This window comes from Galeopterus variegatus, unplaced genomic scaffold (genome assembly GCF_000696425.1).
Source record: "Galeopterus variegatus unplaced genomic scaffold, G_variegatus-3.0.2 Scaffold1792, whole genome shotgun sequence".
NCBI lineage: Eukaryota > Metazoa > Chordata > Mammalia > Dermoptera > Cynocephalidae > Galeopterus > Galeopterus variegatus.
Window position 1 is genome coordinate 317,221 of NW_007727903.1, and position 13,644 is coordinate 330,864.

General features: G+C 33.5%; 1 protein-coding gene across 1 annotated transcript in view; it reads left to right on the forward strand.

Moving 5' to 3' along the window:
- Positions 1 to 13,644, forward strand: part of LOC103595557 (serine/threonine-protein kinase Nek1-like) — a gene marked incomplete at its 3' end in the record, with an annotated part of 49,963 nt that overhangs the window by 12,283 nt on the left and 24,036 nt on the right. The window contains exons 5-6 of the mRNA XM_008578974.1: positions 5,080 to 5,145; positions 5,223 to 5,451. Of these exons, the coding sequence (XP_008577196.1) occupies positions 5,080 to 5,145; positions 5,223 to 5,451 (295 nt within the window). The remainder of the gene's footprint in view (positions 1 to 5,079; positions 5,146 to 5,222; positions 5,452 to 13,644) is intronic.

Consider the following 13,644-nt stretch of genomic DNA (forward strand, 5'->3'; position numbering starts at 1 on the left):
TATTTTATTTTCCTAGTTTAATTTAATTTTTATGTTGTTTTCTCATATTTGTTTGATTAACTTTCTGAATTAAGGATGTTTTATTCAGTCTAATGTTCTTTTTTTTTTTTTTTAAAGATGACTGGTAAGGGGATCTTGACCCTTGACTTGGTGTTGTCAGCACCACGCTCTCCCAAGTGAACTAATTGGCCATCCCTATATAGGGATCTGCACCTGTGGCCTTGGTGTTATCAGCACCACACTCACCCAAGTGAGCCATAGGCCGGCCCTCTAATGTTTTATCTTTTGACAATTAAAAGTACAATATTATCTTTTATTTCAAGAACTGATTAACATTGAACAGCCTTAAGGTTCTGGTTATAAATAATATATCCATGATGTTTACACAGAAGGCCCAAGTTTTGCTGTTCTGTTACATTAGTGATGTGTGTGACCTTGGCTTATAATGTTGTTGCCACATCTTGGTAGTTACCCTGAGCTACCTTTAAATTTTAAATAACTAATTTAGTTTTGTTATTAAGTGATTGTAAGAATTAGTAGAATGATTTGTTTGTCTTTGCTTGTTGGTTTAGATTTCATGTCTGAATTTTTTTGCCTGTTCATATCTGTTTAGTTTAGTTGACCCAGGGGAGAGACCAATATATGTTTGATTATAGAACATAAGCATTTGCTAAAGTCTGTTGAATAACATTATTATAAAGATGCCAATTAATTTGTCTTACACACTGGATCAGATACCATGGATCATAGACTATACACTAGTCATTAGCCATATATATGGCAGCTAGATAGCTTTTATCTGTTTCGTTAAATTTTAATTTTTTTCATTGTACATTTTTATGGGGTGCAGTTTGTTATTTCAATACCTGCATATATTGTATAATGATCTATAGATAGCTTTTAATAAAATACAATGTAAATTGTTAGTAATTTGTGAAACATTTTCTTCTTTAAAAAAAAGATTTGCTTCTTAGGTAAAAGATGAATAGTATGAAGAGAATTTAATGGAGACCTTTCCTATTTTTGCGTAATCACAACTTGTACTGAATTTGATTATCTTGGTCTCATAGCCTGTTTAATTCATAGCATCTTATCAATAAATAGATTTTCGTCTGTTACTTTAGGTTTCTCCTAAGATTGAGATTAGTATAGAAATGACTCTGTTCAAAATACTTTACAGCTTACTTAAGGAGATTGAAAATCCATCTTTTCCTATGTGACTTTTGCCATTCTTTAACTGAGTACAAAATCTGCTAAGTATTTCCTTTGGTTTTCTTGAAATTTTCTCATAGACCATGTGTGTACAATTTCAGAAAGTTGTGATGATGACTTGTTTTAATGAAATGAGAATTATTTATGCATAGGGATAAGAAAGAATTTTTAGGAGTATGGATAAATGAAGTACATATAATTAGTCAAATCAGTGGGTATATGAATGATTTTTTTCTTTTAAGAGTTTCCGTAATATTCCTCAAACTGTTGTCTGTCCAATAACTTTAGAAATGACTTATAATCTTTATAAGCATAAATGAAAATTGCATTGTAGGTTGAAAAGTGAAGTTGGTGCTATTCTTACTTTAATGAAATTGGTTAAACCTATATTATCTCTCCTGTTTAATTATTCACATAATTAAATTACTTTTTGATCATTTTTTAAAATCTTAGTTTCTTGAATTTATAAGATAAAGTATTTGACTTTTAGGTTTCTGTTTCTTGTCGACTTGCGGGTCTTAAAACCTCCTATGCCGTGCCTAAATTTTAAATTCTGATCATGCACAGATGGGAAGTTTTCATTTTTATTCTGCATTCTGAGGATCAGAAACTTGCTTTCTGCAAGTTAATTCATCTCACTGGGGACTAAAACCAGACTTTTGGTGTTTAAGCCAAATACTTTATTCAGTAGAAACTAAACAAATAATAATTGCTATCATTTAATACGTACACATCTGTGTACTTTCATATATTGTCCCATTTAATCCTTATAGCAAGGACAAAATGAGTACAGGATTCCCATTTTAGAGAGAAAAAATTTGATGTTCAAAGAGATAAGTAAAAATGAAAAATCACAGGATTAGTAAGAGAATTTGGGGATTTGAATGTAGAACTGTACTAATTTAATTGTATTTTATGGCTTCCTTGAACAATGAATGACTGTTTAAACATTGGTTACTCAGTGAAGGCTGCTCTCACTAGCCCCCATCCTGGCTTTAGAAAGTCCTTTCTCTGGTTTTTATTTCGTTTCACTTTTCCCCCAGATCATTTAGCACACATCTCTTTTCTTTTATTTCTCTGTATCTTACTGATTGATTTATGTTTCCCTTTCTCTTTTAGTTTATAATCCTTTGAGAGAAAACATTGTGTCTTACTCATTTTGGATATTCATTATCTAGAACTGTGCTTGCCACTTAGTAGGTACTTAATACATCTTTTAATTCATTGATAAATTAATTTTTATCAAATATTGTGAATTTTCTCAGAAAAATTACGTCAGGTTATGTATTGAAATAGCAGAAATCATTTCTTTAAGTGCATTAGTATGATACAGTTGATATATATATATGTGGCAGAGAAGTAATGACTGATTTAAATAAAAATAGCAGAATTTATCCAAATTTCGTTTCTTTCAAAATATTCATCTAGGGAAATAACATGCTTGTTCTAAAAATGCTGCTGCTGTTCAGAAAACTTTGGATCTTGTTTTTATTTCCTCAGAATTTATGAAACCTTCTTTGAATATATATTCTATGATAACAAAACAATGATAAAAGAGTTTCAAAATATTTTGATATAATCTTTCAAGGTGGGAAAACTGGGTTATGTGAGCTCTAGATATTGTTAAAAGTTTTTATAGTCACGTCTTAAACATCAGTGTACTTTTCAATAATACCAAACTATGGGATTAAAGCAATATTTCTATCTTTTTTTGAACAAAATAGATGTTGGTGTAAAATGAATGTCTAGAAGCCTAAATATTACAACTGTATTACTACTTTATTTGTAGATAATGCTCAATAAATAATTGTGTTTAAAATGTATACTCCCCAGAAAGTCTTTCTTATTGGTTTGAGGAAGAGTAGAAATAGAGAGCAGACTTCCTGCCATGTTACTATTAGCATATCTGTATATGCCATTTTTAAAATATTTACTAAAGGTTCAGAATCTTACTTTGTATTGTTTAGAGTCTAAATAAGATAAACACACACACACACACATGCACACACACACACTCCTTTATACATAAAACATACTTTCAGTGAAGTAGATCTTATTAACTGTACCTGTCATTCTTTCCATTCTCATTATGTCAACATTTTTACAATAAGGGCTCTTATGTTGAGTGATTGATACCAAACTTTAAGGAGATTGTACCAAAATTTGCAGAAATTGCAGAAGCACTTCTTTTTGAAGTGTAAAATTGATAAACAAAATAAGTTTTCTGCTCACTAACTGTAATGTATTAAAATTAAAGTGAGATTGGGCGGGCCCATGGCTCACTTGGGAGAGTGTGGTGCTGATAACACCAAGGCCATGGGTTCGGATCCCCAAATGTCCACTTTTTAAAAATATAATGCACCATTGGTACTTTAACTCTAGGAATTAAGTCCAACACATATTTACATTTATTTGAAATTTTGTGACATAGCAAATATTAGAGGACTCAATGTAATTACACTTAATTCATCAATAATTTATTTTACCATCTGCTTCTGAGTTTCTATCATGCCATATAGAAAGTAAAACAAAGAAACGTGGACAAGTAAAAAGTTTAAACTTAGAAGTATGTGTCAGGTATCTATCTAAAGTGAAAACTCTGTTCTGGGGTTAAGAGAAATGGGCTGATAATTGGAGGTTTTGCCTAGAATTCAGGAGACAGAAGGAAAAAAGTGTACTGAATCATATAACACATAACCTCATTTTCTCCTTTCCTGGTAGTTGATGTCTGTGCCATTTCATTAAGTTTTTGCAGCCAACAAAGTGTATTGGCACACTAATTTTTTTTACAGCCTTTGTGTTTATCTTGAAAATAAGACTGAGTAGGAAAATTGAAGGTGTTTGTTCTCTCTCAAGAACTTCGTAGAAGAAACTATTGTACTTCAATAGGTTTAGTGTCTTTTTCTTTCTGGTGATAACTTTGCCTGTGCTGTGTTGTTCACTTCAACTTTAGATACCACTGTGTGGTTTCCTTCCTAGTGCCCAGTCTCACATTCATCTCTCTGGTTGTAGCAACTGCTAATTCTTGACTACTTCACTGGGTAAAATGTTCTTTGTCTCATTTACATGTATTACTTTAAAACTGACCACTGTACTCTTTTACATTTTTTCCAAATATTACAAAATTTGAGTAGTCCATGTAACTAAATGGTATTTCTTTCTGTGTTATCTTGGTAAACATGGCTTACTTAAAAACTTTGAAAACCGTTCTTACTTACTTTGTCCTCTAGATTCCTTTGCTTTCAATAGCTTTCATAACTACTAATGTCTTTTTATTTTCATATATTTAAAAATTCTAGGTGGTCTAGATTGCTTTGATTATACTAATCAGAAGACAAAATTTATATTGTTCATAGTACAAATGACTCAGAACTCATTCTTATTACACTCTTTGCTTAGGGAGGAAAGCCAGTTCTCAATTATGTTTAGTAGAATGATATAACAAGAATATATGTACATGAAACTTAAAGACAGTTTCTAAATAGCATACCCTTATTATGAATTACTTTATCGATCAAAACTTTTCATAGCTCTAATTAACAGAGTATATAAATTAATTTTCTTTTTATTTCTACCATTGAACTAAAATTGTACCAGAAATGGAAGAGTGTATAGTTAAGTATGTGAGCAGTAATCAAAAAATATGACAAATAACAGAATTGGCCCTACTATCTATTCTGTTAGTTAATAATATTTAAATGTTTGTTATTGGTGATAATAAAGGAAGCTGTGTTAACATTTTACAGGAATAAAAAATTCATAAGGAGCAATTTAATGAAAATCAAAAAGTAACAGAAGTATCAGAGTTTTTAAGGTAGACTTTTAGAGTAACATTATTTCTTATTTTGTAACTACCTGTATTTAAAGGACAGAAGTTTAACCGATGTCCAGGAAAACTCAGAAGAAATGCAAAAGACCAACAACGGTATTTCAGTAAGTAAAATTTTCAGTTTCTCTGACATTTTACTTAATTATATAAATTTTAAAATATAACATTATATCTGTTTCAGAGTAAGCGAGAAATACTACGTAGATTAAATGAAAATCTTAAAGCTCAAGAAGATGAAAAAGAAAAGCAGAACCACTCTGATACTTTTGAGATAATTATTCATGAAGATGCCAAAGAACATGAAAAAGAAAAACCAGTTTCATCTGATCGCAAGAAGTGGGAGGCAGGAGGTGAACTTGTTATTCCTCTGGATGAATTAACATTGGATACATCCTTCTCTGCAACTGAAAGTATGTATAAAAATGTTAATATTCTTTTTTGGTCTAGCACACATATAAACTTGTAGACTGGCCACTCTGAGGGAGTGAACACTTACAGGAGTTGGGAGAGGCTGGAAGAATTCTATGTTTTCCTCCTGGGGGAGTAGAAGTACCTCCTTCTCCTAGTGAAAAATTAAGGATGGAGAAAACTATTCAGCCTTAAGAATAGCAAGGATTCTTATTACAAAAGTGTTTAGTATAATAGAGGGAACTAATGATATACATTTAAACTGTCTTACTTTAACCTTTTATACTGTGTTAGATTAATCTGTTACTAAGAATAATCCTTGATGAGAATCAGAGTAGTGAATTTTGATAGAATCTCAGAACGGTTTCAGCATGGGTATTAAGAAGATCTGACTTAAAGATTCATTTATTCAGCAATAATTACCGAGTATCTACTATTTGCTTACATTGTCCTAGGCACTGGAGATACATCAATAAACAAAACAGAAACGTGTGTTCTTGCGAAGCTTGCATTCTAAAAGAGCTAGTCTGACCATGAAGAACTCTGATTTTTTTTTCTTTTGGATGGCTGACCAGTATTGATTTTAAGTAATTTTTTTTGATGGATGGACTCTTTTCATAGTAGTTTTTCTTGTGTTGTAGAAAAGCCCAAAGACTTGATAGCATTTATTTTGTTTGTTTATTTAACAATTCTTCATTGACTACCTATTATTATATGCCACACACTTCTAAGCAGTGGGGATACAATAATAGTTAAGACATAGTCCCTCCCCTTAAGGAGCTTAGAGTCTAGTGGAAAGGGAAGCAAGTTTAGAGGCAATTATAGCTGATAAGTAATACATGAGGAATAATCACAGGCTACTGTAAGAATATACAGGAGAGCATAAATCAGTTTTGGGAGGACCAAGAAAATGATTTCTGGAAAATGTGATGTGCCGAGAGAAAAGTAGTTAGCTAAACCTAAAGTTACACAGAGCATTTTAGACAGAGAGAATGTCCAGGGCCCAGAGGTGAGAGAGCACGTGAAGCTCAGGGAACTAGATATAATTCAGCATGGATGGCTAAAATTCAGAATTCAAGACAAAGAATGGCAAGCAAGAAGCCTTGGAAGAGGTAAGCAGGGCCAGATCATGCAAGGTCCTAGATGTTTGCTCCAACGAATAGTATAGACTTATTCCAAGTGCAGAGGGATCAGTAAATGTATTCTGTAAATGGCCAGATAGTAAGGTTTTTAGGCTTTTCAGGCCTTATAGTATCTGTTGCAACTTCTCAACTCTAACAGCTGTAGCACAAAAGCAGGAATATGTATGAGCATGGCTGTGTTTCCGATAAAATTTTATTTATGGACATCGAAATTTGAATTTCATATTGTTTTCTTTATATCTTCTGGTTTTTTCCTCAGACTTTCTGTTTTCCTGTTGCTGTCATGAGTGCTCATGATTGCTTCTGGAGCTTTTTTATAATAGCTGTTTTAAAATCTTTGTCACATAATTTCACCATCTGTGTTATATTGGTGTTGACTGTTGATTGTCTTCTCTCAGAAGAGTTAATATTTTCCTGTTTCTTATTATGTTAAGTAATTTTTAATTGTATCCTGGACATTTTGAATATTACCTTATGAGACATTGGGTCTTATTTAAATCCTATGAAGGATATTGGTATTTTTGACTTAGCAGGCAGTTGGCCTAGTAAGGGTCAGGCCATAAGTTCCTATCTGCCTTTTATGGTTCATGGTTCCAATATCAGTTCATTTTTCAAAGCTTCTCAGTGCTGTTTGGATCTATCCAGCATATGCACCACACCCTGACTAGTCTGAGACCTGGGCAGTAGTCTGTTAGTTCAGTTTTCGAAGTCTTTGATATGCCATATAGGATCAAATCCATGCACGTGCATATGGAGGGTAAACTCAAGCAATAATAATCAACTTTGTGGAGTCACTTTCTTGAGTTTCGTTGTCTTTACTATCCCCCTAATGTTTTCCAGTTTCCTGGGACTCCTCTGTTTTGTCATCTGGCTGGAAAGCTGAGGCTTCAGTTACTTTGCTCTGCTTATGTACCTAGAGCCATGTGGCCAGAAGTTAGAGAAAAGTAGCAGTGGAGGTTGGCCCCATCCTCTTGATAACACATCTCCACCAAACAGAAAGGAAGCTTCTTCTCCCCTAGTTTGGTCTCCCTTGGGTTCCCATTACCAGCTGCTGCTCCCACCACCATGAGATTGTGTAGGGACTAGGAAAGAAAATGACAAAGTAAAGAAGAAAAGAAAAATACTGGGGGATTTTCATGTTCCTTCTAAGCATTAGGATTTCCCTTCCCTATTCCTCAGGCTAGAACAAGAGGCTTTTCTTAGAGCTCTTTTTGTTTTCAACCTGTGCCCACTTCTGGGGTTCTGTCAGGTTGAATCTTTACTGGGGAATATTGGGTATTTCAACACCAGTTAAGTATACTTTGAATTTTTGTCTTCCCCCCCAAATCTGACTGCTACTGTTTGCTTTCCAGAGTTCTCAAGCAGCCACTTCATGGATTTTTGTCCTGGTTTTTATAGCTGTATTCAGTGGGAGATACAGGTTGATGTGCTTACTCGATCTTACCAAGAATCAGAACTCTGTCTTTTAAAGAGATTTAAATACTAAGAAAAAAGTCTCCTTTTTATATTTACCCATAAAGTTATTATCACTCTTGGTGCTCCTGCTTTCTTTGTTTGGATTCGTATTTCCATGTGATATCATTTTCCTTCAGACTAAAGGACTTCTTTGAACATTTCTTGCAATACAAGTGTTGGATACCTTAAACTTTTGTATACTGTAAAAGTATTTCACTTTAATTTTTAAAAGATATTTTCTCTGGGTATAGGGTTCTGTGTAGGGAGTTTTGTCTTTCAGTGCCCTAGAGATGTTGCTCCACTGTCTTCTCGCCTGCATTGTTTCTCACAAGAAATCTGCTCTTTTTCTTTATTCCCCTGTACATAACATGACTTTTTCTCTGACTGCTATTAAGGTTTATCTTTACTGCTGGTTTTGAGAAACACAATTGTGAACTGCACTGGTATAGTTTTCTTCATGTTTCCTTCCTTTGGGATTCATTGAGCTTCTTGGATCTGTGAGTTTATAGTTTTTGTCAAATTTGGAAATTTTTCAGCCATTATTTCTTCAAATATTTTTTCTGTGTTTCCTCCTCTTCCTCTCCATGGGGAACTCCAATTTCATTTGTTTAGTACTTTAGTGATGTGCTTGTTATTTTTTTAGATTCTCTTTTCTCTATGTGTTTCATCCAGCATAGTTTCTATTGATCTATCTTCAACTGTCTTTTTTTCTGTAATCCCTGATCTACAATTCTATCCAACATGTTTTTTATCTCAGATATTGTAGTTTTCACCTCTAGAAGTTTGATCTGTGTTGTTTTTATACCTGCCACATCTCTACTTTACTTTTTTGATTATATGGAATATAGTTGTAAAAACCGTTTTAATGTCTTTGCCTACTAATTCTAACATCTGTCTCAGTTGTAGGTCCATTTTATTGATTCCTTTTTCTCCTCACTATGGATCAGATTCTGCTTCTTTGCATGCTTGGGAATTTTTGATTGGATGCCAGACATTGTAAATTTTACTTTGTTGGGTGCTAGGTATTTTTGTATTTTTATAATTATCCTGGAAATTTGTTCTGAAGTACAGCTAATTTACATGGACACAGTTTGTTTGATCCATTCATGTCTTATTTTTAATATTTGTGAGGTGAGATCAGAGCCATGTTTAGTCTAATGCTAATTATTCCCTACTACGGAAATAAGAGCCTTCTTAGTACTGTACCCATTGCACCAGGAATTATGAGGATTTCCAGTCTGGTTTGCAGAAATAGACACTATTTTATGCCTGTGTTTCCTGTAATCTTTTTGGATGGTTCTAATTTACCTACCTTAGGTAGTTTTCTTACACATTTGCTGTGATCACTATTCTGCTAATATGCAAAGGCTACCCTCTGCCAATCTCTGGAATTCTCTTTCTAGTTGCCTTGGTCTCCCAAGAATCCTTGCTTTACCTCCTGAACTCAGGGAATCTGCGGGACTCTGCTCGGGTTCCCCCTTCCTTAGCTGCAGCCAAGGAACTTTAAGCCAGCTGGGCCAATCATAAGGATCATCTTATTTGGTTTCTTTTCTCTCAGGGATGCATGTTCTTCATTACCTGTTGTCCAGTGTCTTGAAACTGTTGTTTTATATATTATATTCAGTTTTTAGAGACCATTGCACTAATCTAAGCAACACTAACCTAAGCATCTAATTAATGATGTCCTTAATTAAGTTACTAAAAGGTAATAATAAGGAGAACATATTTAAGAGATAAGAGACAGACTTATAAGGCCTTCATAGGAAACTCTTCTAGGAGTTTAGCAGAGGAGGAACTTTGAAATGAAAATGAGGATCAGAGTTAGGAAAATTAAGAGTCCATGATATGGATTCAAAAGGGAGAAGAGGGCACTGCAGGAAGAGAGATGAAAAGTTAAGAGCTAAAGAATTTATACTGGATTTGTCAGAGAAGACACCTTGTGAGCTTGATAAAAGCAGTGTCATTAGAGTGTTAGAGGCAGAAATACAATGCAGAAATTAAAAAGTGAATGGACGGAGAGAAGTTAAAAAAAAGAGAAAGTTTAGAACCTTTTAAGAAAACTTGGCTATGATGAAGAATAGAGAAGTAAGATGGTGTTACTTGGTGAGGATGTAGGGTCATTGTAACCTTAAAAAAGAAAGACTTGAAAATATTTTATGGTAATTAGAAGGGCAAAGAATACCACATCATTCCCCATTTTAAAACCTGATTGATTGCCATTGCGATTAGAATAAAAGTCCAAAGTCCTTTTCATGATCTGTAAAGCTCTCTTCTCCTCTGGTTTTTGCCTTGCCTACTCACTCTATCAATTTCCTTCTACCTAGCTCACTACGAACTACTCACTTCTCGCTTTTCACTTCCTAAAACATGCCAAATTCTTTGTTTTCCATATTGCTCTTCTCCTTCTTTACATATGTGCGAGTCCTTTACATAGCTGAATATTTCCTTTCTTTTCTGTTTCTTTTCTTTTGCTATCACCCCATGTCTGAAAGTCCTCTTTACAGCAGAACTCTTCAAAAGTGTTACCTGTTTACAATTCTAATTCCTCTCCTTCCATTCTCCCTTAAACTACCTCAACTAGCCTTTTTTTCCTACCATTCCACTGAAACAGTTTTTTTAAGGTCACCTAGGACCTTCAAGTTTGTATATTTTAAAGACTATCTAATTTTTTGTATCCACAGCTTTTGACATTGAATTATTGTACACACACACACACACACACACACACACACACACACACACCCATACCCTTCTGGAAACACTATCTTCACTTTTCTGCCCTCTGTTGAAGGAGACTTCTTTTATTATTTTTTAAATCATATAATATTATTTATTGTCTTTATTTTTTTTTTGTCTTTTTTTTTTTACTGACCGGTAATGGGATCGCAACCCTTGGTGTCGCGCCCATACCGGGGACCGGCAACGGGATCACAACCCTCGGTGTTGCGCCCGCACCGCGCTCAGCCAGTGAGCAGGAACCGGTCTCCACATGGGATCCGAACCCTCAGCGGGAGCGCCGCCATGCTCCCAAGTGGCGCACTCTCCAGTGTGCCACCGGGCCGGCCCTATTTATTGTCTTTAAAAAACTAATCACACACGGTAATTATTTTCTTCATTTGTTCAAGTATATTTTGCCTGCTTTAACTTTTAGAATATAAACTTTTAAAATATGCTCATCTGACTTGTACTGTGTGTTTTGTGCTCCCTATCATTTAGCACAGATCTTATAAATGAAAAGTGGTCATTAAATAAATAAGTTTGAGGATAAACACAACTGATGGTGTGAGATCTCTGAGATGGTGGGGCTGGAGATGATTTAGAGCACCTCTGAGGCAATAGACCATTGACGTTATGACAGGATGGATGGAGGCAAGGGAAGAAAGATACAAGTAACTTTTATAGATGTAGATGTTGAGAAAATTCCTGCCTTATTTTTGTAAGAAAATGGGAAGAACAGTCATGTGCAAACCAAAAATACAAGAATTGGAGTAATCAATTATATTTCTTTTTTAGAAATGAGTAGTTTCCTAGAATCTTGGATGATCATATAGGCCTGTTTCAGACAAACACATGAGGACCTATTGGATATCTTATTACCTTATTAAAAGCACTTTCATATGGAAAGTTAGCATGAGACTGAAAATACTGTTATGCAAATAATATTTTGTCTCATGAGTTTAAAAATCATATTTAATTTATTAAATAAGCAATGTATTCATATGATAAAAACATCACAAAGTATAAACAGTGTATAGTTGAAGCTCTCTCCCACCTCAACACTTATCCACTCTTTCCTTCCCTGTTACCAGGTAACCACTGATATTAGTTTATTGTTTATTCTTCCAGAGCTCATTCATATATATGCGTGTGTGGGGGTATGTATATAACTATGTATATATATGAATAAAGACATGTATTTTCTTCCTCTATTTTACATCATCATATTTAATCATTATATATTATTTATTATTGTATCTATATTATTTTTATTTATATTATTTACACTCTTCTGGGTCTTATTTTTACTTACAAGCAAATCTTATAGATCTTTTCATACCACTACATAAAAAATTCCCTTATTCTTTTTTATAGCTGTGTAATATTCCATTGTATTGCTATATATAAGTTTTTTATCAGCATTTTATTATGAAAATTTCAAACATATGACAAAATTGAAATAATTTCACTATGAACACCATATACCCTCCATTTAAATTCTGCCATTAACATTTTACTGTGCTTGCTTTATCACTTCTTTCTATCCTTCTGTCCATCAATTGGTCTATCTTATTTTTTGATATAGTTTAGAGTAAATTGCAGACATTGATACACTTTGCCCTGAGTACTTCACAGCATATGATTATTAATCAAAGTTTAATACTTGTTAAAGGACTTTTTAATATTAATTTACATACAATGAAATGCACACATTGTAAATGTACATTTGCTGAGTTTTAACAAATGCTTGGACCTAAATAATTCAAACCTCTGTCAAGATATAGAACACTACTGTCACTCTTAAAAGTTTCATGCCCTTCCCGTCAGTCTCTGCCCTTAGCCTCCCAGAAGCAGATTTTTCTGAATATTTTTCTGTCTTAGATTAACTTTCCCTGTTTTAAATTATCATATAAACAGACCCTAATAGTTTATACTGCTTTGTGTCTGGCTTCTTTCACTCAGCATAATGATTTTTGAGATTCATCTGTATTGTGATCATTAATAGTTTGTTTCTTTTGAAAAAATTATTTGCCATATTTAAAATTTACTTCATTTGATATTCAAATAGTCACTCCTACTTTCTTTTGCTCAACATTAGCCTAATATATCTTTATCCTTTTTTTCCCTCTTAATCTATTTGTGTCTTTATATTTAATGTGTGTTTCTTGTAGGCAGCATATTGTTGGGTTTGCTTTTTTAATCCACTCATAACAACCTTTAACTGATATGTTTAGACCATTTACATTTAATATGATTATTAATATGGTTGGGTTTACATATACTATTTTGCGATTTGTTTTCTGTTTTTCTCATCTATCTTCCCTTTTTCCCTTCTATGTCGCATTATTTTGGATTGAGTATTTTTTATGATCTTGCTTTATCTCTATTGTATCTTCAAGTGATTTATTATACTTTACATATAGTGTAAGAACATTACAACAATACATGAGGTGCTTCAAAAGTTTGTGGAAAAAAAGAATTAAAAGAGAGTACAAATCTTTCCATGAACTTTTTGAAGTACCCTCCTACTTATATTTGTTTTCTCAGTCTTTGTGTTATTGTGTCTGGGTTTTTCTTTTAACTTATGCTATAAATCCCATAATACATCATAGTCATTTATCCTTTAAAGAGATTTAAATAATAGGAGAAAAAATCTCTTATATCACCCATGTACTTACCATTTGCAGTGCTCTTCATCCTTTTGTGAAGAGCAGATTTCCATCTGGTATCATTTTTCTTCTGCATGAATGACATCCTTTAAGGTTTCTTATAGTACAGGGCTGATCTGTTGCTCATTTGGGAGAATGTGGTGCTGATAACAGCAAGGCCATAGGTTCGGATCCCTATATAGGGATGGCTGGTTAGCTCACTTGGGAGAGC